This window comes from Gilbertella persicaria, assembly GCF_025201335.1.
Source record: "Gilbertella persicaria strain CBS 190.32 chromosome Unknown B0P05scaffold_36, whole genome shotgun sequence".
NCBI lineage: Eukaryota > Fungi > Mucoromycota > Mucoromycetes > Mucorales > Choanephoraceae > Gilbertella > Gilbertella persicaria.
In genome coordinates this window covers 19,590-41,640 of record NW_026251997.1, presented here as the reverse complement: position 1 = coordinate 41,640, position 22,051 = coordinate 19,590, and the positions used below count along the sequence as shown (strand labels likewise).

Genomic DNA, 22,051 nt, shown 5'->3' with positions numbered 1-22,051 from the left:
GCTGCTACTCATACTATAAAGAAAAAAAAAGATAAAAAGATAAAAAGAAAGAAAAAAAACACAACTCAAGTTTAGGCTAAAATTTATTTCCGGTTATCTTATAAATTATGTATATTAAAATTTTTATACTGGAACAACACCCTTTCTCTCAACCAATTGTTCACCTAAACATTGATAGAATGTTTGTAGTGTTTTCGACTTGTACATGTCCAATTGCTCTTGAGTGAGAAAACTAAGGAATTGACCATCTTGGTATAGTTGGCTGATACGATAATCGCCTGTCAGTTCATCCTTGTCAATGACACGGTCTTCTCGAGGCATGATACGATAAATAAGAGAACTCTTATAACTATCCGAGTAAAAGAAACGATGGTTTCCGAGGCAACAAAAAGGACCAATATATTTACTATCGCTTTTGAACTTGAGTCCGTTTTCTCGAGCCTTCTTCATCATCCAATGCAACGAGTGACAGGATAACAAATTATCTTTATTGCCGTATTCTTGTCCTCCAACATCAGCGTGCATACCAGGAAACCAGACTTGTTCAAGTATCTGATTGGAGTCTCGGTCAGGCTTCTTTTTTGAAAAGTGCATAGGTGTCACCTTAAACCATGCTCGTTGATCGTGAATTGACATGGCATGATAAGCATGCTTGACAATAGGACTGAGTCTTGTATCATGAAATCCATGAAGGCCAAGAAATAAGCTATAGACTATGAAAGTATGAGCACTGGGCTTCATCATTTAGGCTACTTACATGTTGAGCCACCCAGGAACCACGGGAGCTTTGGAACACCCAAAGCGCCGACCGTATCAAAGCAGCCAATAAAGTAGATTTCAGCTGATCTACAGTTATTGGCTTGTCGGAATGCAACTGACAATGTTCTATAGGGTCGGCTGGTCTCGCCTTTGTTGCGATAGAGTCGATAGGCCTCATCTGCTTTAGATAACTTGTTTTCTGGTAATAAGCCAACATTATAGATCATACCGGTTAAGCTTCGGACAGCAAATGCTAAGAAAATGCATGAGTCAATGCTATATGAATTCCAAATTTACCTCCGCGACTAAACCCAACAAGCCAGATTTGATCATTGTTATCGCGATAATACTTGCTAATAAACCTGTAGGCAGATAGAATTTGTCGAGAAATACCGTATCCAAAAAGACCGCCCAAGATGGGATGCCTTCCGTGAGTGCCGAGTCCAGAACTGTAATCTAAAATGTAATCCCAATCATTGTCTGGACCTGGCGTTTGATCCACTTCATTAAAGAACTTGAAAACGTTGGTTTTTCCTAAGAAATATGAATTTCATGTTTGCTTTTGGTATAATAAGCTATACCTTCAGGTGTTTCCCATGTACCGTCCATGCAAACAATAATCCTTCTACGCTTTGGTACGTAATCCAAGACAGCTTCAGTATATTTTTCATTAATTTGTTCGATCATTGTTAATAGTTTGAGTGGAAAAAAAAGCAAAACACTCTTCTATTTATATTGGTTTTTTTTTCTATTGATTCACTAGAGCATGGTAGTGATTAGCTTTTGATGAAGCACGAGTCGATATGAACCATGGTCATAGCCATTTTTAATATAAAAAATTGGGGAATGACACTTGTTTATGACCCATTTTGATGCCATTTTTAGGGTCGCTGTTTCACAAAAAAAAAAAAGACACTCGTATCATATTTTCTGTAAAATAACCTTGGACGACAGAAAATAGAAAAAAGAAATTTTTATATTTTAATTTCATAAACAATACCTTTTTATTTATTTATGATTGACCTTTTATGCTAAGCTCTATGCTTTCGTAACTCTACAAACTTTTTTTCATTCTCTTTCCACGAGGAAATAATAGGTTACATAATTGTCGTCATGTCTGCAACCTTCCTTCGTGTCATTTCTTCCTAGTTGATCCGTGACATGCGAGCCAATGCTAGCCGTGATCTGCATATATATGTGCAAAATTCGTCATTGTTTATTTGCAGAGTATGGCATTCGTCTTGTCAATCACACGCTTGTCAATGTGGCTACCTGAATGTTGCAAATAGACTATTTTTATTTTGTTTTGTACTCGTGAATTCACCGTGCTTTAAATGCGTCGATTACATGGATATACAGCTACCAATGCGTTATTACATATTGAAAATCGGATGAAAAATGCACCTTTTCATGTTTTGGTTTTGTTTATGGGACTAGTCATGAACATAAGTAACTCAATGAGGAAATCAAAGGTAAGTTCCCTTTTTTGGAGTATGTATATTTCTATTTCAACTAATACTTATGAAACTACTAGAACTCGTATTGATATCTCAATTGGTTTGTATCATAAAAGCAAGATAAATAGTACGTCTTTGATCTTTCAATATGGATTATGTATGTGAAAGAAAAGGTTTTTCTATCATTAATGGTAAACTTTCTTTAATGTACCTTGAGAACATTTATTTTCGGTAAAGATAAACCGCTTCATTCACTAATTTCTATGCAAGGTGACTTTTTCGTTGGATCAAGAAGAAAGTTTTCCTTATAAAGGATAAGGAATATTTTGATATATTGCTTCTTTGTATGTTTTACACTTTATTGGAGAAAATGCCTTTTTTTCTACTTTTGAAAGTCATATGATATGCATCAGATTCAGAGTTAAGATACATCACTTATAAAACCAAACTATATGCACTTGCAAAAGCTTCCGCAAACGAGTATAAAAACAAAGTGTGTCAAAAATCAATTAGTAAATATTTGATTTATGCTCTGGCTGACCAACCATTGTGCTTCGGAACCCCAATTTAAGTGTCTTTTTAAAGAGCCATTTCCTTCTGATTTTGTAATGAAACTTTTATAGCGTCTTTTGATGTAACTTTGAGACTTCGGCATATGACGGAAAAATTGACGCTAATCGTCTATGAGCGCGCTTAAACGTACTTGTTTCTTCGCTTTGTCTTTGATTGCTTACTAAAGAATGGAATGGTTATATCTGTATCTATCATGAATGTTTAGAGATACATTTTACTAATTTTTCAACGCCGCATTTTTCTCTCTTTTTTTTCGGAGCTGCCAAACTTTAAAAAGGGGTTTCGAGTCAAACTTTTTTTTTCTTTTTATTTTATTTGATTACTTCAACCATGGTGAATATTGGTATTGTCGGTGTGGGTCTTGTTGGATCCGAGCTCGTCTCTCAAATTGCTCAATCCTCTCGTAGCAAGCTCTTCAAGGTCATTGGTTTAGCTACCTCCCAAAAGATGGTTCTTTCAGACGCCTCTTACGCTAGTTTGTCTCTCCCTAACGAAAACTTACGCGCCAATGTAAATGCAACTGGTGTACAAACCAACCTTGATCAATTCGCTGATTATCTCGCCAAGGCCAAGGACCATTCCATTATTATTGACTGCACTGCCTCTGAACAAGTAGCTCAGTTGTATCCTACTTGGCTCCGTGCTGGTCTTAGTGTCGTCACACCCAACAAAAAGGGTTTCTCTAGTTCTCTTGAACTTTTCAAGGAAATTCAATCCCTTGCTATCAACACTAACCTCAGCAAGTCTGGTAAGACACCTTTGGTCTACCATGAAGCTACTGTGGGTGCTGGTTTACCCGTCTTGTCTACCTTGACTGACTTGGTCAAGACAGGTGATGAAATCATCAAGATTGAGGGTATCTTTTCTGGTACTTTGAGTTACTTGTTCAACAACTTTTCTAGCTTGACCAATCCCGATCCTAAGCCCTTTTCTGAAATTGTACGTGTGGCTAAAGATTTGGGCTATACTGAACCTGATCCAAGAGACGATTTAAATGGTATGGATGTGGGTCGCAAGGTAAAAAAAAAAAAAAACTGGATTATGATTCGTTTGGATGTGTATTGACTCATCATGATAGGTCACTATTTGTGGTCGTTTGGCTGGCCTTGAATTAGACCTGTCAACACTTCCTGTTGAAAACATTGTGCCTGAAGCACTTCAATCTGTTGAATCTACTGAAGAATTTATGGCCAAGTTGCCTGAATTTGATCATCATTTTGCTGATTTGAACGCTGCTGCATTAAAGGAAAACCAAGTACTTCGTTATGTTGGTTTAGTAGATATTCAAGGTGGTCAAAGCGGTGTCAAATTGATCAAGTAAAGTCGTTACTTTTTATATGTATGCATCTAATATGGCCTATAGGTACCCTGCTTCTCATCCTTTTGCTTCCCTTCAAGGTAGTGATAATATCATCAAGTTTACTACCAAATTCTTCCCCAGTGGTATCATTATTCAGGTAAAGTTTTTTTTTGTTTTGTTTAATTAAATTTAATATAATATATAGGGTTCTGGTGCTGGTGCTGCAGTTACTGCTTATGGTATTTTTACTGATCTTCTCAGAATTCAGGAACGTGTTGAATGTTGTTAATAAAAAAATAGTTAAAGTATAATACATTTTGATTTATGATCATTCGAAGACTTTGATCTCACTAGAAAAAGGTTACTGCTTATGCAAAATCTTAGCTGTTCTTTACCTGAAAGAGCTACTTTAGCAGTTTCTTGAAAACATTCTTTTACACCACGATTAAGTTTAGCTGAGCACTCCAAGTATCGAACAGCATTGATGCTTTTAGCCATGTCTAGACCCTGTACACTGGTTAATACGAATCAAAGAGATAAAGCTATACCTCTTCATAAGAAATCGTGTTTAAATGATTCTCACTTCTCAGGTCACATTTCAAAGCGACCAATACAACTTTTGCCTGTGATCCATGCTCTGTCACTTCTTCTAACCATTTATCAGGTATGTTTTGAAACGAATCATGATTCTCTACCGAGAAACACAACATGTAAACGTGTGTATTTTCATAGGATAATAATCGAATACGATCAAATTCTTCTTGCCCAGCTGTATCCCATAAAGATAGCTCTACTGTTTGATCTTGTACTGTAATTTCTTGTACATAATTTTCAAATACAGTAGGTTCATAGACCTAGATAATAGTGTCAATGGATTGCATAAAACAATATGACATACGTTTGGAAAGTAGTCTCGGGTAAACACACTTAATAAACTGGTTTTTCCTGTTGCGCCGTCACCACAAACAACTAGTTTCCGACTGGTTGTTTTCTCTTCGTTTTTATGACACAAACGCATATGAAAGAAGTAGAAGAAAAAATAATAATTAAATGAATCATGATAGATGATATATATATATATATATTAATTCAACTAAGCGGCAAGTCAATCCTCATTGATGACGGCATCTATTTGATTTTATGGCAATACAAAAAAAAAGTTTTTTTTTTTTGCTTTTGTATACTACTCCTTTTTTTCCATTTTTTTTTTTTTTTCATGTCTTCTGCAACTGTTTATGTTGGTAACCTTGACCAAAGGTAAAGTATTCGCATATTAAATAAGAGTAAAACCTAACTGTTTTAGGGTAAATGAAAATACTCTTCTTGAGTATTTTTCTCCTATGGGTGCTGTTTCTTCTATCAAAATCATTGCTGTAAGTTGAACATACGACGCGAAAAAAAAGTCTTTATTTACAAGACCTCTTTTTTTTTTAGATGCATAGAAATGGTCCACTTGTACGTTTCAATTAGACAATCATTCACGTTGAATTTTTTGATCCAGCTAACTTTAATTATAGCCCAGTGTTAACTACGGGTTTGTTGAATTCAATGAACCTGTCTCTGCAGACAGAGCTATTCAAGAATTAAATGGTTACAAAATTTTAGATTATGTAAGGAAAATGATTGAAATTTTTTTTTTTAATTTTGTGGTAGGAAATCAAAGTCAACTGGGCTCAACAAGGTCAACAAGTCCAAAAAGAAGAAACACCTAACCAATACCAAGTGTTTGTTGGTGATCTTGCTCCTGAAATCACAGACGATGTATTGACTGAGGCCTTTGGTAGATTTGGTAACTTGGTGTATGTATTGTTTATAAAGTATACAAGATTAATAAGAAATGTATAGAAATGCTCATGTGATGAGAGATGCCATGACTGGTAATCCTAGAGGTTTTGGTTTTGTCACTTACCGCGAAAAGGCTGAAGCTGATCAAGCCATTGCCTCCATGAATGGTGAATTGTTGGGTTCTCGTAATATTCGTGTCAATTGGGCTACTCAAAAAACTCAACTTGACACTCCTCCTCCTCGTCCTGGTCAACAACTCCCCTATGAGACTGTTGTTCAACAAACTCCTCCTTATGTCACTTCTGTCTATGTTGGTAACTTACCACCTAATGTCTCTGGTAAGTGATAAGGGGTTTGTATACGTGCATACTAAAAACTTGATTAGACATTGATTTGGTGGCACCCTTCCAAAGATTTGGTTTCATTCAAGAAGTAAAACTGCAAGCTGATAAGGGTTTTGCTTTTATCAAGTAAGTTTATTATCCTAGATAGTATGGGTGACTTATGTTTTAAGATATGATACACATCAAAATGCCGCTAACGCCATTGTTCACTTGCAAGGCGCTAGTATTAATGGCCGTGAAGTCAAGGTAAGAAACATACATATAAAAAAAAAAGAGAGAAAAGGTGTTTACTGATATCACACTAGTTATCTTGGGGTAAAGACCGTGCGCCTTCCAACTATGGTTATAACAACAACAATAACGGTCAACGTTACCAAAACAACAACTGGCGTCAGAACAGAAATTAATACTGTATGATTCTTTTTTTTTTCCACTCTTCTTTACTGTATATGTTTTTTAACTATTGAGATCATATCAAATAATTTTTTATACAATCTTTTTCACAACGTTGTAGTATAATTATTAAAATGTACAGCTTATGTTTATTCTTCTGCCACAATAGTAGCATCCTGTTGTAAGGAAATTGTACTGTGTTGACTATATAGAATGCATATAAGCCACCTGTTTGATGATATGTTACTTACTTGTGATCTTTTTGTACACGGTAGTATTGACCAAAAATATCTGCTCGAGACAAATACTCTACAAATTCTTCATCATGAGTGATAATCACGAATTGGAAATTGGATTGTTGGCTTCGACTCTTGATTATTCTATTGTTGTCTTTAGCATGGAATTACTTTTCTGTGTGTTACTTACTTGGCAAGGTTCTCAGCCAAACTTTCAATATTGTCTCTATCTAAATTGGTTGTGGGTTCGTCCAGCGTAAATATACCACAATTGACACAGAATGTCTCAGCAAGTGCCAAGCGAATGATAATCGAAGCTAATACTTTTTGTCCTGCACTACAGCGACCTCGCATGTTTAATTCTTTGCCATTTTGAATCATCACCACCTACATTTGTTAGAGCATTCTATAAGGTAGGTTCACTTACTCTGTAATTAAAGGATCGAGAAGCTGTTGTGCCTTCAGAATCAGCACGTACTTCAATATAATCAATATCTATTAAACAAGTTAAGTAAACACCACTGTCATCGTTCTATTTACCTCCTCCCTTATAAGTGTCTATCCACAATTCTTTAATAATTTTGTTCAAATCTTGCATCTTGAGCGAATGGTATTTCATAATAGCAGTTTGCAGCACTTTAGCATACTTTTCCAAGTCACCATTAGCCAATTCATGTGTTTTGACATCGATAAACAATTTGCCGTAACGGCCATCGACATTATCATAGTCTCTTGTCAGTTCAGCATTGTATCGTTTGATTTGATCCCGCATTTGGCCTAACTCACCACGAAGACTACCACGCTAATCATGATGAGATGGGCACCATAGCCAGTTACTTACCTTGTCAATCAATTGACTTTCTTCTGCGTGTAGTCGAGCAAGATCTCTCGCTGCTGTTTCTCTATCAAACTCTGCTAATTTATCTTCCAATTCCTTCAGATCTTGTTCGCATTGAGCCAACTCGACAGACATCTCTCGGTACTTAATTTGATCTTGTAAATCTCTTTCAACACCTCTTCTTTCTGCCTCGTCTTTTTCAATAATGGCCAGCTTTTCATCTACTCTAGTCATGTCTTCTTTTGTCTTTTGAATCATGGTCTGTAAATCAGAGATTTCCTTCTTGACCGCATGAACTCGTTGAGAACTTGTTTCGTTTGCACTCTTGTTTAGATTTGTATTGAATTCTTCAAGGCGATCACTGAAGCGAGAGATATTGTATTCTTCCATAGACATCTTTTCTTCTTGCGCCTTCCATGTCTGAACAGTGGCTTCATATTCTTCGGTGACAGACTGCACTTTGTGTTTTAGCATAGGAGCATCTTGTTCAATTTTCTATGACATGTTAATACGTGTGTATGATATTCTCGCTATACCTCTTGTTGATCTATATGTTCCTGTAATTGCTCCTTGTATTCTTGCAGTGTGTATTCTAATGCCACTTTAGAATTCAAATCATGCTCTAGTTTCATTTTCTTTTCGCGAGAATCTCTTAATGAAAGTTCAATTGCCTGAACACGACGACGTTGGACATCCATATCTGTATGAATTCGCTTGATATCACGACGAGTAATTTTACTTTTTTCGGCATAATCTTCCAGCTCTCTTTGGACGTCTGTCATGGTACGTGTCTTGGACCCTTGATTGCCCAATTCTCTTTCTGTAGCCATAATATCTTCATTCAAGCTTTCAATTTCCTTGTAAAGACGATACACATTACGAGCAATCAAGAGTAATTTGTCAGCTTTGATTTTACAATCATCCACTTGAGCAAATTCAGTTGAAGCTATTTCTACCTTAGTGGATGTTGCTGTTTTTTCTTGTTCAAGTGTCTTTAAAGATTCACTTAGACTGACCATGTCTTTTTTACTGTCTCTAGTTTCATCCAACTACTTAATGTAGCTTTATATTTAGCCAGTTTCTTTTCTTCTTCCATGGCTGACTTTTTGTATTTTTCTTGTTGTGCAGGAATAAAGTTCCTCATTTGTTCCAATGTACTGAGAAAAGTATCAATTTCAGATTGATCCTCAAAGGGCTTTGTACACATAGGGCAACAGCTTTGGTTCTTTTGCTGAAGTTCTAGTCGATCATAAATCATAGTAGCGCCTTGCATATTGGACACTTGTCTGTTTGATGTCAAGTAACAGTTGTGCTTATCTACTTACTCTTTTAACGAGAGAATCAGTTTTTCTTTCTTTTTTATCTCTTCTGGTAAATTCTTGTCTCCACATACAGTAGAAATGACTTTGATGTATTCTATAGAGACATAAGTTATCTGTTGTCTGAAATGGATTGATCACTTACTTTCCATTTCTTGTGTCTTTGTAGTATGCTGTTGTTTCGTCATTCTTAATCTAGCGTCTACAGCAGATAATTCTCTTGTTGCCTTATTTCGAACCTCCATTTGAAATTGTAGTTTTTTATGGATATCACTTGTCCATCTGTTAGTACTATAGGCTAATATACAGCAAGTACATACGTTTTATAAGCTTCAAGGTCATTTTCTAGATTGCCTACAGTAGGCCTGAACTCAAGCAGTTGCTCAACATCACGAATACAATCATCATAAATTTTGTTGAGTGTTGTCTCTTTTGTTTCTTTGTCTGCTCGTTTCAAAGAAAGTTTAGCTCGAGCATCACTTTGCTTACTCAGACTGGCGAGTTCATCATTTAATTCTGAAATCTTATCATCATACTGCTTGAGTTCTCGCTCCTTTTTAACCAAGTCCTCTTCTGTAGCCACACCTGGATTTGATTGAATTTCGTCTAGTTTTGTTTGATATTCTTTAATTTTAGTGGTTGTTGAATCGATCTCGAGTGAAGAGACATGCACATTTCTAATTTTTGTCTTGATATTCTCAATCTGTGCCTTGTCTTGTTCCTAACATATACACAGTAAGAAATCAGTATGTTTTCTTGTTGGCTTACGATATTCTTCAGTAGATATTTTTTGGTTTCTTGAATAGACATCAATTGACTCTTTAATACTTGTAGTTCATCAGACAATGTATTTTGCATTGCCATAGCTTCATTTTTTGCTTTTTCATTCTTGGTTGCTGTTTGTGTCAGTAAATCCCTGATTTTAGCTGCTGCCTGATCACCATCCTCTGGTAAATGAATCCCCTGAGTTGCACTAAACTTTTGAATCAACTCAGTGCGTAATTGAATTTGGCGTTGATGCTCTTCTCTTGCTGCCTCTAGTCGACCCATAATCAAATGCTTTTGAGACAATTCATCCTGAATTCGCTTGAGTTTTCGTTCATGTTTTGTCTTTTCAATAGCAATAAATGCTTTGTCTTCTTGGTTCTGATCTTCTTTCATGCGATGTTGATACAACAGTCTATTCAATTCTTCTGTTGATTCTTGTCGTGGTACAATATGCGATTCAATGGATCGCATTGTGCTCTGATAAAAGTCTTTTTTATTCACATATTGCTGTATATTGTCTTCTAGAATATTGATCTCACGCAATACACTATTGAATTGCTCTGCTTGCTGTCCTACATGCTGAATCTTACTTTCAATGGTCTCCAATGTTTCTGTCTTGGCACTCAATTGCTGGTTAAGTTGTGTTAATAGTTCTCTGACTCGCTTTGCCTTGACTGTGTCTGCTTTTAAGGCTTCTAATCTGACATTGCCCAACTTGATTTCTTGCACTGCTTCTTTTCTGATTTCCTTAATGTTCTCAATAGCTACTTGGTATCTTTTAGAAGAGAAAATATCGTCAAATTTCTTTTTAAGCACACTGGATTCGGATAATGGCCAATTACTATCTTCTTGATGACAAAAGATGACATTATCAAGAATGGCTTTGGGAACACCTAAATGAAGTGGTAACTCGGCATCCATATCTGCACATCGACTGGAGATACTAAAAGCCTAATTTATACTTATTAAACTGGCCTTGTACTTTACTTTTACCTCGCCAGAAACAGGATCATATCTTAACAAGGCATTGTCGATTGACTTCTGAGTAATGGTTGCCTTTTTTTGAGTGACAGACAAGGAACGACTGCAGACCATCTTTTGACCATTGATGTTATAAAACTTGAGACGGATCTGTGCCTTGACTTCATTGGAACCAGCAACCTAAGGTCAACGTCAACAAATGATCATGATCTCAACTTTTTTTTTTCTACCTTGGGATCATTCACAAACGCACCTCCTTTACTGTTGGGTGGAAAGTCGCCTGTACAAGCATATCGCATACTTTCAATAATAGTCTATTATTATAAGTTTGTGTGTTCATGTATATGACTACGCACAGTTTTACCAGACCCATTAGCACCCACAATCAATGTCAATGGTGAAAAGAACTTGATATAACTGGGTTCTTCTGGACTAAAAGAGCGAACGCCCAGAATAGCCATACTTTGAATATGTGACATGGTTGACTATTTCGAAGAAGAAAAGCGTAGAATAAAAATAAAGATATAAACGCGTTTGATTTTTTTTTATCGCGCGAAGATGCATGATTTTTTTTTTTTTTTTTTTTTTTTTTGGTCTGTGTTTTTGCCTATGTGAAGCATGCAAACGGTTTTTAAGCATCTAGTTTTGTAGGACATACTCTCTTCGTTTTCAGACGAGTCATCCACTCTAAACTCTGACTTTATTGAATACAAATAAAGAAATATGTTTACAGTCTACTTGAAAATATCCAAAGGGAATATCACTTTCCCAATACTCTGACTTCCGATAAGTGCCTCGAATTGAGTTTTCTTCAAGTAAATCCCAGTCTTTTTCTTTCATTGTATAGTCCTTCACTTGTTCAGACTCTAAATAGCTAAGCTTTTTTAATTGACGTGTATGTTCACTTTTCGTTTGGTGACTGTTGAGATGGTACCACCGTGTACATAATTTGTGAGAGTGGCGCTTTAGATTGTGCTCACTTCGATCTGTCAAGTTGATGGCTAGTATAGCAGTATCAATGCCACTCTTTTCAACATAAGGGCTCGGTCTCAGAAACAAGTGTTTGACAATGAGTCGCTGTAGACGTTGACGAGGCAAACACAAATGAACCTTGTGTCCAAAATCGTCTCGGTTCTTGACACAGTTGATCATCTCTAAATGGTCTAGACGAGGACACTGTTGACCCAAGACCGACAAGGACAGCGTAGTAAAATGCACTTGATAGAGCTGAATGAATTCAACAAGACTGTCATGCGTCACGGCTGTCTCTGTATCACATGTCAAGCGACATGATTTAAGTGTCAGTTTCTTTAGTTGTTGGCAATGGTTCAAAATGACGTTTATATCACACCCACAGTGCCAGGCATAAGCGAATGGCCCGCCATTCAGCTCAAGTTCAGTCAGCCTAGTGCAATAAGTTCCGATAGGCTGGACAATATGCTGAATACCGGGTAAACTTCTCCATAATTGAAACTGCAATGATCGTGTCTTTTGTGGATGTGTACAGGCCAACATGGTCTTAAATGCCTGAAAAGGAGGCTTACCGTTTGCTTCGTGCATATGAGTATGGTAGAGCGCTGTAAGTCTTCGTGCTGTGTTTTGCAAATGTTCAAAGAAGCCCATCCTTGACTTAGTCAGTGACTCCAGGTCACCTAAGTGTACTTTTTCTAAATATCGACATTGTGTAGCGATTTGATAGAGACCGTCTTGTATTTGCATCAAATCTTCCCATGCCATGTGCTGTTTGTACTGAGCGTCCCATCGCAAATCAAGGTCTAAATGTTTAACGTAAGGGTAGAGTTGAGCGAGATAAAGAGGCCATGCTGAAGAGTACACAGACCCCTTCCATCGAATGGTTTCCATTGTTAGGGCGGGACAGAGTGGACCTTGGGACAACACTGAACTTGAAAGAGCGATATCCAAGAATTCTAATTTGACAAGGCGTGGTAACCCTGCATGTAGACGAACAAGGTCATGTATCGAGAGTGTTATTTTCGAATAATGCGACTGGCTATAGACACACAAACGGCGTATATGAGGCGTATATTGGACCAGGTCTAAAAGTGTCTTGTCCGTCTGCCCAGATAACGCCAAATGGAATTGTGGGCTAATGAACCCTCCTAATAGAGTTAGTTCCTCCAATGTGTGACCATAGCACTCTATAAAGTCAAACGTCTCTGGGTAGTTTGAAAGAGGAGGTAGCACTTTGATTTGTTCCCAAGTATTGTGTAACTTAGTGTATTTCCATATCTTAGGGTTGAAATACAGGGTGTTTAAAAGTGGCATGATGATGGGTAACATATCCACTTCCTGTTTAGATAAATGAATGCTGTCCTCTAGATAAAGATGTCTGACATGCTGTTGCAGAGTTGGATTTTGTTCAAGAACAGAAGTAAGCTTTTTAAACTGAGACCTTGTCGTGAGTGTGATATGATGATAAAAAACAGGACTGAGGATGCTGTGCCAACGACGACAGACATTTAAGTAGTTTTTGAATGCAGCCTTATCGTTTGAAAACGAAGCAATCAAATGAATGATTTCGTTTGGAAGTAATGACATTAAAAAGAAAACGGATAAAAAAAAGAAATTAAGCTATTTATGCACTTTTTGGATCGGGGTTTTTGTTTGCTTGGTACCTCGAACATGCGTGTATGACAAGCTGAAAAGAAGCTTGTCAAATGGAGTCATATATATATATATAAATAAGTCTCTCTGGCTAGATATTTTAAAGACATGATGTTTTGTCTTATACAGCATCTCGATATGAATTATTGATGCACCTTAATAAAGGCAATGATTTAATACATTTGAAACAGCACTGTTTATGCCGACTCAAAAAGTTTCCCAATAATAAGAGAGGATACCTTACCTATATACATATCAAAGTTGAGCTCTAAAATAACTACATTATAGTAAAGCAAACAATAAGCATTTCATATTCTGATTTTGACAATGTCCTTTTCTAAAAACCCAATTCTTCACTTTTTATAAACAGACATGACTGATAACTTCAAATACTTTATTTGATCTTTACTTGTTATTGTCAAAATGATATGTCATTTCTATTTATTCCTTTTTTTTTTCTCCTCTGATTTTTCTTATTTCTCTCTGAAGAAAAGCGTCTTTTCGACAATCAAAAAGAAAGGATGATTTCCTGTAAAAAAAACGTAATACAAGACCCAAATAAAGTACATTGTGCATAAAAGTGTTTTATTGTTCGTTTCTTGAACATGAATTATTCTAACGTATTTATACACGCAAATGACTGAGTCTCTATTATCATAGACTATTTTAAATTAACTAAATAATGTAAATTATGAATTTCAGTTGTAAATCTTGATCTATTAAAAGGTATAATGTCCTATTCAATGCAAGGGACTCTTTTATGTCTATTTTCTATGCAGATTGATTATGATGCATTTTATTATGTAGTTGAAGACTTGTTTAATGCCAGATCATTACAGAGTCGTAGAGAAAGCAAAGCTATTAAATAAGTCAGTAACAGAAGATGTTGTAAGAAATAAATAAACATGCCATGCCTTCATCTTCAGAGAAGAAATACCAAAATAGTAAGCACAAGTAAATTGAAATGCTTGCTGAGTATTTTTATAAGAATTTTTATTCAACTATTCGTTATGATTGTCTTTGAGCTTCGGACTAGGGCACAGTCTCAACTCTATAAAAAAAAAGAACACTGATTGCCCAAATGTATTTAGCAGTTTTTTTATTCTTCTGGTTTGTCTTTCAACAACCTGATTTTCTCTGTGAGTTTCGAGTTCAACAGAGAAATACAGTAATCAACATTTTTCAACAACGCGCGGCAGAAAAAATCATTGCTTTCCTGAGTGCTTTGAAGAGCTTCACACTCAACAAATAAGACAGGGGCAAAGTGTAATTTGGACAAGAGAATGTGCTTGTATGGTTTTACTTGTTCAGGGTGAGCCTGCCGATGAGATTGGTTTCTTAAAGGATACAATCTTCATTGAATGATCTACATTGATAGGCAATCTCATCGATGCGCTTTACCATTGAACAAGCTACGTTAAATTCCAAAAGAAATGACGTTCTTTTTTCTATATTTCTTCTTGCGCTGTCAGTCTAAATTTTCTTATATAATGCAGGTCTTTGAGCGGCTTACCAAAAATCCATTGCTGCCGCTATGATAACAAGTAAACCAAGCGATTGATACATAATTTTTCTGAAGCACAAATATAGAAAACTTCTAACTAATTTTCCTACAATTACATCAAGCTGTTAATGTGGAAAAAGGCGTTCTATTAAACAGATAAGTATCAATAGGAGAAACCAACGTACACTTTATTAAAAAAAAATAAGCAAAGATCAAACTCTAGAAATTAAGCAGAGTACGAGATACATGAATAATACTTGTATTGCTACTTGCATTAGACTATAAGGAAAAGCAGAGAATAGAAGGACAATAAATTAGTGACAGGTATGAACCAGTCTATGTAAGATACTTACGCGGACACGAGGAGGTAGTTGAATAATCCTCAATTGCATAATTGCTTCAAATCATTACATTCATACCACTACACAATATGGCCAACCAATGCCAAGCTGTGATTGACGCCAAAGGCTGTACCACCAAGTAATGATTTTCTATTTACATTATCCAAAAAACTGAGCTCGTTTAAGTATCATCTTGGCATATTATAGGGCTCTTTTTTTTAAAAAAAAAAAAATTCTATTTGCCGCACGTATTTTGTAGCCCTATCGCGCTACAAAAAAGAGGTGCTCGGCAATGAGTTATTATAAAGTTAGAGGAGATAAAATAAAATTAAAAATGAGACAAAGACTATATAAAAGCTAAAACCAAGCGAAACAATGATGAAAAGAAGAAGGAGAGATGAAGGAATTAATCGAGACAATTTGTCTCTTCAGCAGCGCGGCGGCCAACTGCCCGGAGGGTTTGACTGAATGCTATAATTGCAAGGAAGGGCTCTCTTCGATGTATATGAGCCCAATGAGCTTTCCAAAGTTCTGAAAGAGCAAAGACAAGTAACGTTTCGACTTCAATCGGACAAGAATTGTTGACATTGATTTTGTTGAAATCTAGGGATTGAAGAGTTGAGGAGATATCATTGATAGAGGTACTAGGTCAAAGAAATTCACGAATAACAATATCCCAGAAGATGAATTTCTGGGGGCATCGAAAGAGAAAGTGGAAGGCAGTTTCAGCTTCTTGACAAAAGGAACAAAGTGGGGTAGGAGCAGTGGAAAGAGCCATGTTGAAGAGAAGGGATTTGGTAAGGACTTTCCCAGTTAGCAAACGGTAAATAGTGCTACGCTATACGCTGGTAAAAGTCATGCACCAAGAGAGCTTTCAAGCAGAAGGAGAGACAGAAGATTGACCAACAAATCCCTGCATTGATGCTTTTACCAATGCGGCTTTAAAAGAACGTCGAGCATATTGAAAGGTATCATTTTGAGGATCTGTAATTGGTAGGTGCAAGGCATGAATAAAAGAGCAAAATCCAGTAGAGCGCTTGATTGTTGGTACGTAGACAGAATTGTAAAGGTCAAGGGAAGAGGGGGCAAGGCATTGTTGGAAAAAGGGTTCCAGTTGGTATCTACCATCATTCACCGCTCTAAGAAACTTTCGTTTGACAAAGAGTAGATCTCCAGAGATATTAGCCCTCTACAATGGGTCGGAGGATATGTCCTTGAGGATGATAGGCATATAGACCAGAAACAGGAAGAGGCCGTAGTTTTGGAGACAAAATACTAGAGGCAGAGAGGGGAACAATTACAGAGAGAGGTAGCAGAAGACAGTCAATTGAGCTGGGCATGTATGTGTAATTATTGCGTGGAATAAGGTCCATAGTTCGACAGATCATTGTGACGGTGTTGGTAGCCATGAATCTAAACGAATGTGGACGAGCTCGAGAGAAAAGTAAGTGAAGCAAAAGATTGTCCGTTTGAAGTAGTTGGCAGCAATGGTGGAGAGCGAAATCATACACTAGGCTACGTTCTGCTGTTGGGTGAGTGAGCGGATGAACCCAACGGAAGTATAATGAGCTTTGCTGTGTCTCAAGGTCCAAGACACCTAAATCACCAAATTTTCTAGGTGTAGTCATCAGTCCCCAACTTAGGCGAGGAAAAATACCGTGAGTGACAAATGATGTGATTACACTTTTGATCGACTGAACAATGGCTTTTGTTACGGGTGTGACTCCTAGCAGGTACTAACATTTTGACAGAATGAGCGTATTTGCTACGGTAGCGCGTCCTAAAATGAAAGGTTGCGGCTGGCATAAGAATCAGAGGCTGCTTTTAAAGATCCAACGAACGAGGAGAAGAAGGATGTTCGCTGAGTGGATAATTGTATCAGAAAGAAGCCCGAGTAAATAATGGGATCAGTATTGCTGTAATCCCAATTTTGTTGATTTCAAGATCTTCTAATACGGATATCCACTTGCCATTCATATCTCTGCCTGATAGAGAGAGCTCGAGCTTTATTGAAGTTGATTTTGGCGCTGGAAGCATCACAGTAGGTACGCAAATACACTTGTAGTCTGAGCAAATCGTCAACATCGTGGAGGAATACCATAGTATCATCCGCATAACTTAGAAGCTTGATAGGTGGCAGAATTGGCTGAATATCAGTCAAATTAGATTTGAAACAATACCCAGTAAACTGATCATCCATAAGTATAGTTTTTAGTAGAGGCTCAAGAGTGAAGTTGTAAAGAATACAAGAGATTGGATCGCCTTGCTTCAAACCACGGCGTTTGGGTACTAGAGTAGATGATAGCCAACCATTTATGTTGATACGAATCTTGTTTTGCTGGAAGAAAAAGTATAGGCAATCGACTAATGTTTCAGGAAAACCAAGGTGCCGTAGTACGAGAGATAGGTATTCTAAATTAACTCGATCGTAAGCCTTTTCTTGTTCTAGTAGTAGCCCTAAGTCTTGATCTTCTTCCTTATAGTTGTAGGCAGCATTTTCAATGATTATTTGAGTCAACATACCATGTTCAGCAATGAACCTTCCAGGCATAAACACTAGCTGGTGTCGATTGATCATGGGAGATGCTATCGACATGATGCGCTGATTAAGAATTCTGGTGAAGATCTTGTTATCAGTGTTAGCCAACTGTATTGGCCTATAGTTACTGGCAGATACTAAGTTACCCTTTTTCGGAAGCAATGTCATCAATGATATTAGCAAAGAGCCAGGAAAAAGAGACTGGGATAAAGCATCGTTGTATACTTGAAGTATTAGAGGCTTTAGGCAAGGGATGTGAAGGACAATACCAAGAATTTCATAAGGTAAACCATCACTACCTGGACTACTTTTTCGAGGAGAGCGGTTGCTTGCATCTAATATTTTATCCCAAGTGAACGGATTGATCAATGTTGATGCTTGCTCAGTAGTAATTTGCCGGTAGGTAGAACTCAATAGTGATCGTACATCCCGTAACTTGATGCGGCCAGGCTTGTGGTGATCTGAGCACTTTCAATACAAAATATAATAAATAGTCTTTCATCATATAAATGAATAATCACTTATAGCACTATACATCATAAATATTAAGTAAGCATTGTATAATGACAGTAAATAACGGTAACTGGGATAATATGGATATTTACAAATAAGGAAACCATAATTGTACCTTTTAGGTAACAAGGAGAATTAAAGGAGAATCTACATAGTCAACTCCCAGGCACACACTGTCAAGGTGTTAAGTAATCAATAATCAGTAATCATAATTAGTCAATAAATCAGGTAGTATAAAAGACAACCTGGAAAAGATATATTTTAAACAACAATCAATTATATATGTAATAAAGAAGTACTGAACAGTCTCACTGTATTTCTTTGTTTTCTTTTTATTCTATTCTATTTTTTTTTTCACAAAAAACATCACAGTCTGGTCAAATAGATCCAAAAGAGAAAAAGATTTCCCCAACGGGGAATCGAACCCCGGCCGTGTCGGTGAAAGCGACAAATCCTAGCCACTGGACCATTGAGGATTGACATATTTGACGTATGTTTATTTTGGTTGTGTCGCTTTTGGGTACTCTATTTTTCTGATTTTCTCAAGAGACTGCTATTTAAGATAAGCAATGGTGTATATGTTCTGTTGGTTGGTTTTGCTGGCTGTCGTTTGGTATTTGTTTGGTCAATATCCCTTAAGAATTGGTCGAGTTACAGTCGTTACAAGTTTGGTCCAATGGTAGTTCAAGATCTTCGGGCGAATCAGATTGCTTGTTGTGTTGGTGAGTTTTCGAAGAGTTTGGCGCAGGGTGTCTGTAGCAATGCTGGATGAATTTGTTTTTCCGCTCTATTGTGTTCTTTATTCATTTCATATTTTCTTTATACTCAATGGGTTATGCCATACAATTGTACTGTATGTGTTAGTTCCATTTCGTATTATTTGTTTGACACTTATTTTGTTTGTTTTGATAGTCAATTGACTTTCTACATTTTTATATTTTTTTTATATTTTTTTATTATGTTATTTTATTTCGTTTGGTATTTTCATCTCTGATGTTAGCTATTTTGGTTTTGTACTCAGTAGCGGACTTGTCAAGAATGGTACAAGATCAAGAAATTCCATTCGAATTATTGTTGAAATCACTAGGTGCATTGGTACTATTGGTGTTGTTGAAATTGTTTATTTAAATCTCATTTGTAAAAAGGTTAAAAAGGAAGTGATTTACTTCAAATAAACTACATCGAATCTTTTCTTTCGTTATATTTTTTATAACAACTTATTTTACTACCTTCAAATTCTATCTTTGAAGCTTACTAGTACCTAAATCTTAAATCTATTCTTTTCCTCTTGTTGTAATTGATAGTCTTACAGTCTTCTATCTCCCTTTGTCTTATTTGGTTCTAATATATTTCTAGTCAAAGGTAAACATACAGGAGGGATAAAGCGTTGTCATATTTGTCATGCCCAATAATATTGAAGTCCTGATTTTTACGTAACTGGAATAAGATAAGAAGCGTATGTTCACTCCTACGATACCAAAGCCTGGAGACAGAAAGAGAAGGAAGATGACCGGTCCGGACAGGAAATTAGATTTGATTTAAGTATGAAATTAATTCCATTTGAATAAAGATATCTTTTCCACTTCCTAAATACTTTCTATTTAGTAACAGTCCTTTATTATATATCCTCCAAAGTCTTAACTAGAGCTACTACCTGTACTCCTGTTTGTTGTGAACATATATGAACTCATATGCATAGATCAATAAATGATGATCATGGCAAAAGACCAGATCACATCTATGGCAATTGCAATGGATCTATAGTCACTGACATTCACTCATTCTACTAGAAGTACTACATCATCCTCATAGTCAGAGATTATGAACCTAGTGACTCTGTTATTATTAATGGCCCTCATAAAGTGACAGTTAGAGCTGACAAATACATTAGCATTGGCATTTGACAAATATGTAATAGTTTATTCAAGTTCAGGTCAGATCATGTACTATTGGCTGAGCTAACAACTTCCTCTAAAGGCATTTCTCTTAATTACTCCTGATCTAACAAATCAATCCGTAGTCAAGAAGCTAACCCAAAACAATATTTTGACCGAGAAGAAAAAGTATAAATACCTTGACATTTTATAGCAATTGAAGGACAACATTTTTCTTGGAGAAATAAAAACCTATACAAGTTCTAACGGACTTTCTCTGTGTTCTTACCTTTTCTCTTATTGAATATCTACTCTCTCTTCATCTCACAACATTTTTTTCCGTTAATTGCTTGGTAAATCCTACAAGATGAACAACTCTGGTAACTCTGGTAACTCTGGTAACTCTGGTAACTCTGGTAATTTGAAAACATTACCAACCTTGATGTCTCCTCTTTGACTATTGGACCTTCTGCTGGAACATTGACTGATGCCCAGATGGATGAGTCGATTGATCAAATACTTAGTGAAGCATCAACTGTTAGCTCGGCTGCAAGTCCTGGCCAAGACTACAGAATGGTAGAAGAAAACCTCGCTATGCTGCGAAACGAAATGGCATCTACGTTGAGAGCTTTTGGCACTGCTAGGAGCCTAAATGATAGTGCCGCAGCCGATAGAGCACTCCAAGAAGTGGAGCGCATTAAATCGAGCATCCGCAGCTTAGACGAATATAAGTCTATGGTGTTGAAGATTGATGGAGCTGCAGAGCCCACCGGCTTCCAAAAGCAAAATGTTTCCTCTAGTGCTAGCGTTGGAGCTGTTTCGAGTGGCCTTTCTTTGAGTCGCCGGGATTTGCCCAAATATCAGTTACTAGCCAACTCACATAGACCCTTTCCTAACGAAGAGGCTTTTGAGTCGGATGAGCACTTTCTACGTACCTTTGAGAATGTGGTATACTCTTCCTCACAGGATATTGAAGCCGTGTGGAAAAGATACATTCCATTGTGTCTTCCGTATGGAGCGGATGCCTGGGCCCAGACTAACTTGAAGCGCTGCGGATCCTGGACTGAAGCAAGAGAAGCATTTAAAAAGCACTTTGGTTCGAAGTTCAAGACTAGGGAGTATAACACTCAGGTGTTTACTATGACCATGAAGAACGATGAACCCATTGGCACATACACCAATCGCTTTCTTCAAACTGTTTACAATGCTGGCATACCGAAGGATGATCCTCGAGTAGCTGATCGTTTTCTTGCTTCTCTGACTGCTCCTGTACAGACTTTGACACGTCTGGCGTGTATGAATACGTTGGGTAGACAGACAGAAGATTCTTCGAGTTGGACTGTGGAAAACATAGCCGATGTCGCAAGAGATGTGTTGGGTGATGATGCGTCCAAATATACTACGTCTACTTCCTTGTTGCCTGGTGTGGCAGGGCTGAGTCATGCTGTTGGTGTGAACCCTTTGGGTCATGCTAAGAGACATGCTAGAACGATAAGAACGCAGGTTGATCGCTCTGCACCTTACAATAAACCTGGCACCAGCAAATCATACTTTTGCAAGATGCATGGGCAAAATAGCACTCATACCACGGATAAGTGCTATACCATAAGCAAGAATAAAAACAAAGAAAAGGAGAAGGCAACTATCTCTCGACAACGTGACAATCCTTGCAGATTTTGCGATGAACCTTGGATTCCCGGTCACAGTTGTACAAGAAGAAATGTCTTGGCTTTGACAGCTGCAAAGACCAATGATGATAAAAATAAAGACAATGACAATGACAAAAAAGAAACAGACGATGATACTGAAATGATCACGGATGATTGCTTTGACTGTAAGTACACAAACGAGATCAAAGCGAAAGATGCTTTACATAAAGACACTTTTGACTTATTGACACCT

The 22,051-nt window shown here is 37.0% G+C and overlaps 7 protein-coding genes and 1 non-coding gene across 8 annotated transcripts; 2 read left to right on the top strand and 6 right to left on the bottom strand.

Moving 5' to 3' along the window:
* Positions 1 to 65: 65 nt before the first annotated feature.
* B0P05DRAFT_552279 (uncharacterized protein) lies at positions 66 to 1,458 on the bottom strand. Its single transcript, XM_051579447.1, has 4 exons — positions 1,341 to 1,458; positions 1,057 to 1,293; positions 758 to 1,012; positions 66 to 713 (listed from the first exon to the last, which is right to left on the bottom strand). Exons 1-4 carry the CDS (start codon positions 1,444 to 1,446, stop codon positions 124 to 126), a joined length of 1,188 nt encoding a protein of 395 aa, XP_051432285.1. The 5' UTR covers positions 1,447 to 1,458; the 3' UTR covers positions 66 to 123.
* Positions 1,459 to 3,119: 1,661 nt separating this feature from the next.
* On the top strand, positions 3,120 to 4,378 carry B0P05DRAFT_573685 (homoserine dehydrogenase-domain-containing protein; the record flags this gene model as incomplete). The annotated part of the gene is made up of 4 exons (XM_051581526.1): positions 3,120 to 3,806; positions 3,868 to 4,106; positions 4,153 to 4,246; positions 4,295 to 4,378. 4 exons carry the CDS (start codon positions 3,120 to 3,122, stop codon positions 4,376 to 4,378), a joined length of 1,104 nt encoding a protein of 367 aa, XP_051432284.1.
* An 11-nt stretch (positions 4,379 to 4,389) lies between these two features.
* B0P05DRAFT_475304 (small GTPase superfamily) lies at positions 4,390 to 5,107 on the bottom strand (the record flags this gene model as incomplete). The annotated part of the gene is made up of 4 exons (XM_051574831.1): positions 4,390 to 4,439; positions 4,485 to 4,596; positions 4,638 to 4,943; positions 4,988 to 5,107. The coding sequence occupies 4 exons, from the start codon at positions 5,105 to 5,107 to the stop codon at positions 4,390 to 4,392; spliced, it is 588 nt and encodes a 195-aa protein (XP_051432283.1).
* Positions 5,108 to 5,291: 184 nt separating this feature from the next.
* Positions 5,292 to 6,724, top strand: B0P05DRAFT_552276 (uncharacterized protein). The gene is made up of 9 exons (XM_051579446.1): positions 5,292 to 5,346; positions 5,393 to 5,462; positions 5,524 to 5,544; positions 5,607 to 5,699; positions 5,743 to 5,888; positions 5,935 to 6,212; positions 6,260 to 6,344; positions 6,389 to 6,464; positions 6,524 to 6,724. The coding sequence occupies exons 1-9, from the start codon at positions 5,306 to 5,308 to the stop codon at positions 6,623 to 6,625; spliced, it is 912 nt and encodes a 303-aa protein (XP_051432282.1). The 5' UTR covers positions 5,292 to 5,305; the 3' UTR covers positions 6,626 to 6,724.
* B0P05DRAFT_200286 (uncharacterized protein) lies at positions 6,491 to 8,959 on the bottom strand. The gene is made up of 7 exons (XM_051573200.1): positions 8,222 to 8,959; positions 7,689 to 8,180; positions 7,388 to 7,649; positions 7,275 to 7,342; positions 7,038 to 7,234; positions 6,863 to 6,991; positions 6,491 to 6,815 (listed from the first exon to the last, which is right to left on the bottom strand). Exons 1-7 carry the CDS (start codon positions 8,702 to 8,704, stop codon positions 6,761 to 6,763), a joined length of 1,686 nt encoding a protein of 561 aa, XP_051432281.1. The 5' UTR covers positions 8,705 to 8,959; the 3' UTR covers positions 6,491 to 6,760.
* Positions 8,960 to 9,453: 494 nt separating this feature from the next.
* B0P05DRAFT_200345 (uncharacterized protein) lies at positions 9,454 to 11,246 on the bottom strand. The gene is made up of 4 exons (XM_051573201.1): positions 11,118 to 11,246; positions 10,984 to 11,067; positions 10,766 to 10,933; positions 9,454 to 10,723 (listed from the first exon to the last, which is right to left on the bottom strand). Exons 1-4 carry the CDS (start codon positions 11,124 to 11,126, stop codon positions 9,611 to 9,613), a joined length of 1,374 nt encoding a protein of 457 aa, XP_051432280.1. The 5' UTR covers positions 11,127 to 11,246; the 3' UTR covers positions 9,454 to 9,610.
* Positions 11,247 to 11,400: 154 nt separating this feature from the next.
* Positions 11,401 to 13,437, bottom strand: B0P05DRAFT_552264 (uncharacterized protein). The gene has a single exon (XM_051579445.1). The coding sequence runs from the start codon at positions 13,310 to 13,312 to the stop codon at positions 11,441 to 11,443; it is 1,872 nt and encodes a 623-aa protein (XP_051432279.1). The 5' UTR covers positions 13,313 to 13,437; the 3' UTR covers positions 11,401 to 11,440.
* Positions 13,438 to 18,679: 5,242 nt separating this feature from the next.
* Positions 18,680 to 18,751, bottom strand: B0P05DRAFT_t82. The gene has a single exon. It is a non-coding gene; the product is annotated as a tRNA-Glu (tRNA).
* Between the last annotated feature and the right edge of the window lie 3,300 nt (positions 18,752 to 22,051).

Excerpts from the sequence above, each read along its gene's own strand:
- B0P05DRAFT_200286 (XM_051573200.1), bottom strand. The coding sequence starts at position 8,704 with ATGGTCAGTCTAAGTGAATCTTTAAAGACACTTGAACAAGAAAAAACA. Across the intron at positions 8,181-8,221 it reads AACATATAGATCAACAAGAG|AAAATTGAACAAGATGCTCC; the intron begins GTATAGCGAGAA and ends AACATGTCATAG. Across the intron at positions 6,816-6,862 it reads CGTGTACAAAAAGATCACAA|TCAACACAGTACAATTTCCT; the intron begins GTAAGTAACATA and ends CATTCTATATAG.
- B0P05DRAFT_552264 (XM_051579445.1), bottom strand. The coding sequence starts at position 13,312 with ATGTCATTACTTCCAAACGAAATCATTCATTTGATTGCTTCGTTTTCA.
- B0P05DRAFT_552279 (XM_051579447.1), bottom strand. The coding sequence starts at position 1,446 with ATGATCGAACAAATTAATGAAAAATATACTGAAGCTGTCTTGGATTAC. Across the intron at positions 1,013-1,056 it reads TGTTGGGTTTAGTCGCGGAG|CATTTGCTGTCCGAAGCTTA; the intron begins GTAAATTTGGAA and ends GCATTTTCTTAG. Across the intron at positions 714-757 it reads GTTCCTGGGTGGCTCAACAT|TCTATAGCTTATTTCTTGGC; the intron begins GTAAGTAGCCTA and ends ATACTTTCATAG.
- B0P05DRAFT_200345 (XM_051573201.1), bottom strand. Across the intron at positions 10,934-10,983 it reads CGTTTGTGAATGATCCCAAG|GTTGCTGGTTCCAATGAAGT; the intron begins GTAGAAAAAAAA and ends CGTTGACCTTAG. Across the intron at positions 10,724-10,765 it reads ATGATCCTGTTTCTGGCGAG|GCTTTTAGTATCTCCAGTCG; the intron begins GTAAAAGTAAAG and ends AGTATAAATTAG.
- B0P05DRAFT_552276 (XM_051579446.1), top strand. The coding sequence starts at position 5,306 with ATGTCTTCTGCAACTGTTTATGTTGGTAACCTTGACCAAAG. Across the intron at positions 5,889-5,934 it reads GGTAGATTTGGTAACTTGGT|AAATGCTCATGTGATGAGAG; the intron begins GTATGTATTGTT and ends AGAAATGTATAG. Across the intron at positions 6,465-6,523 it reads TTAATGGCCGTGAAGTCAAG|TTATCTTGGGGTAAAGACCG; the intron begins GTAAGAAACATA and ends ATATCACACTAG.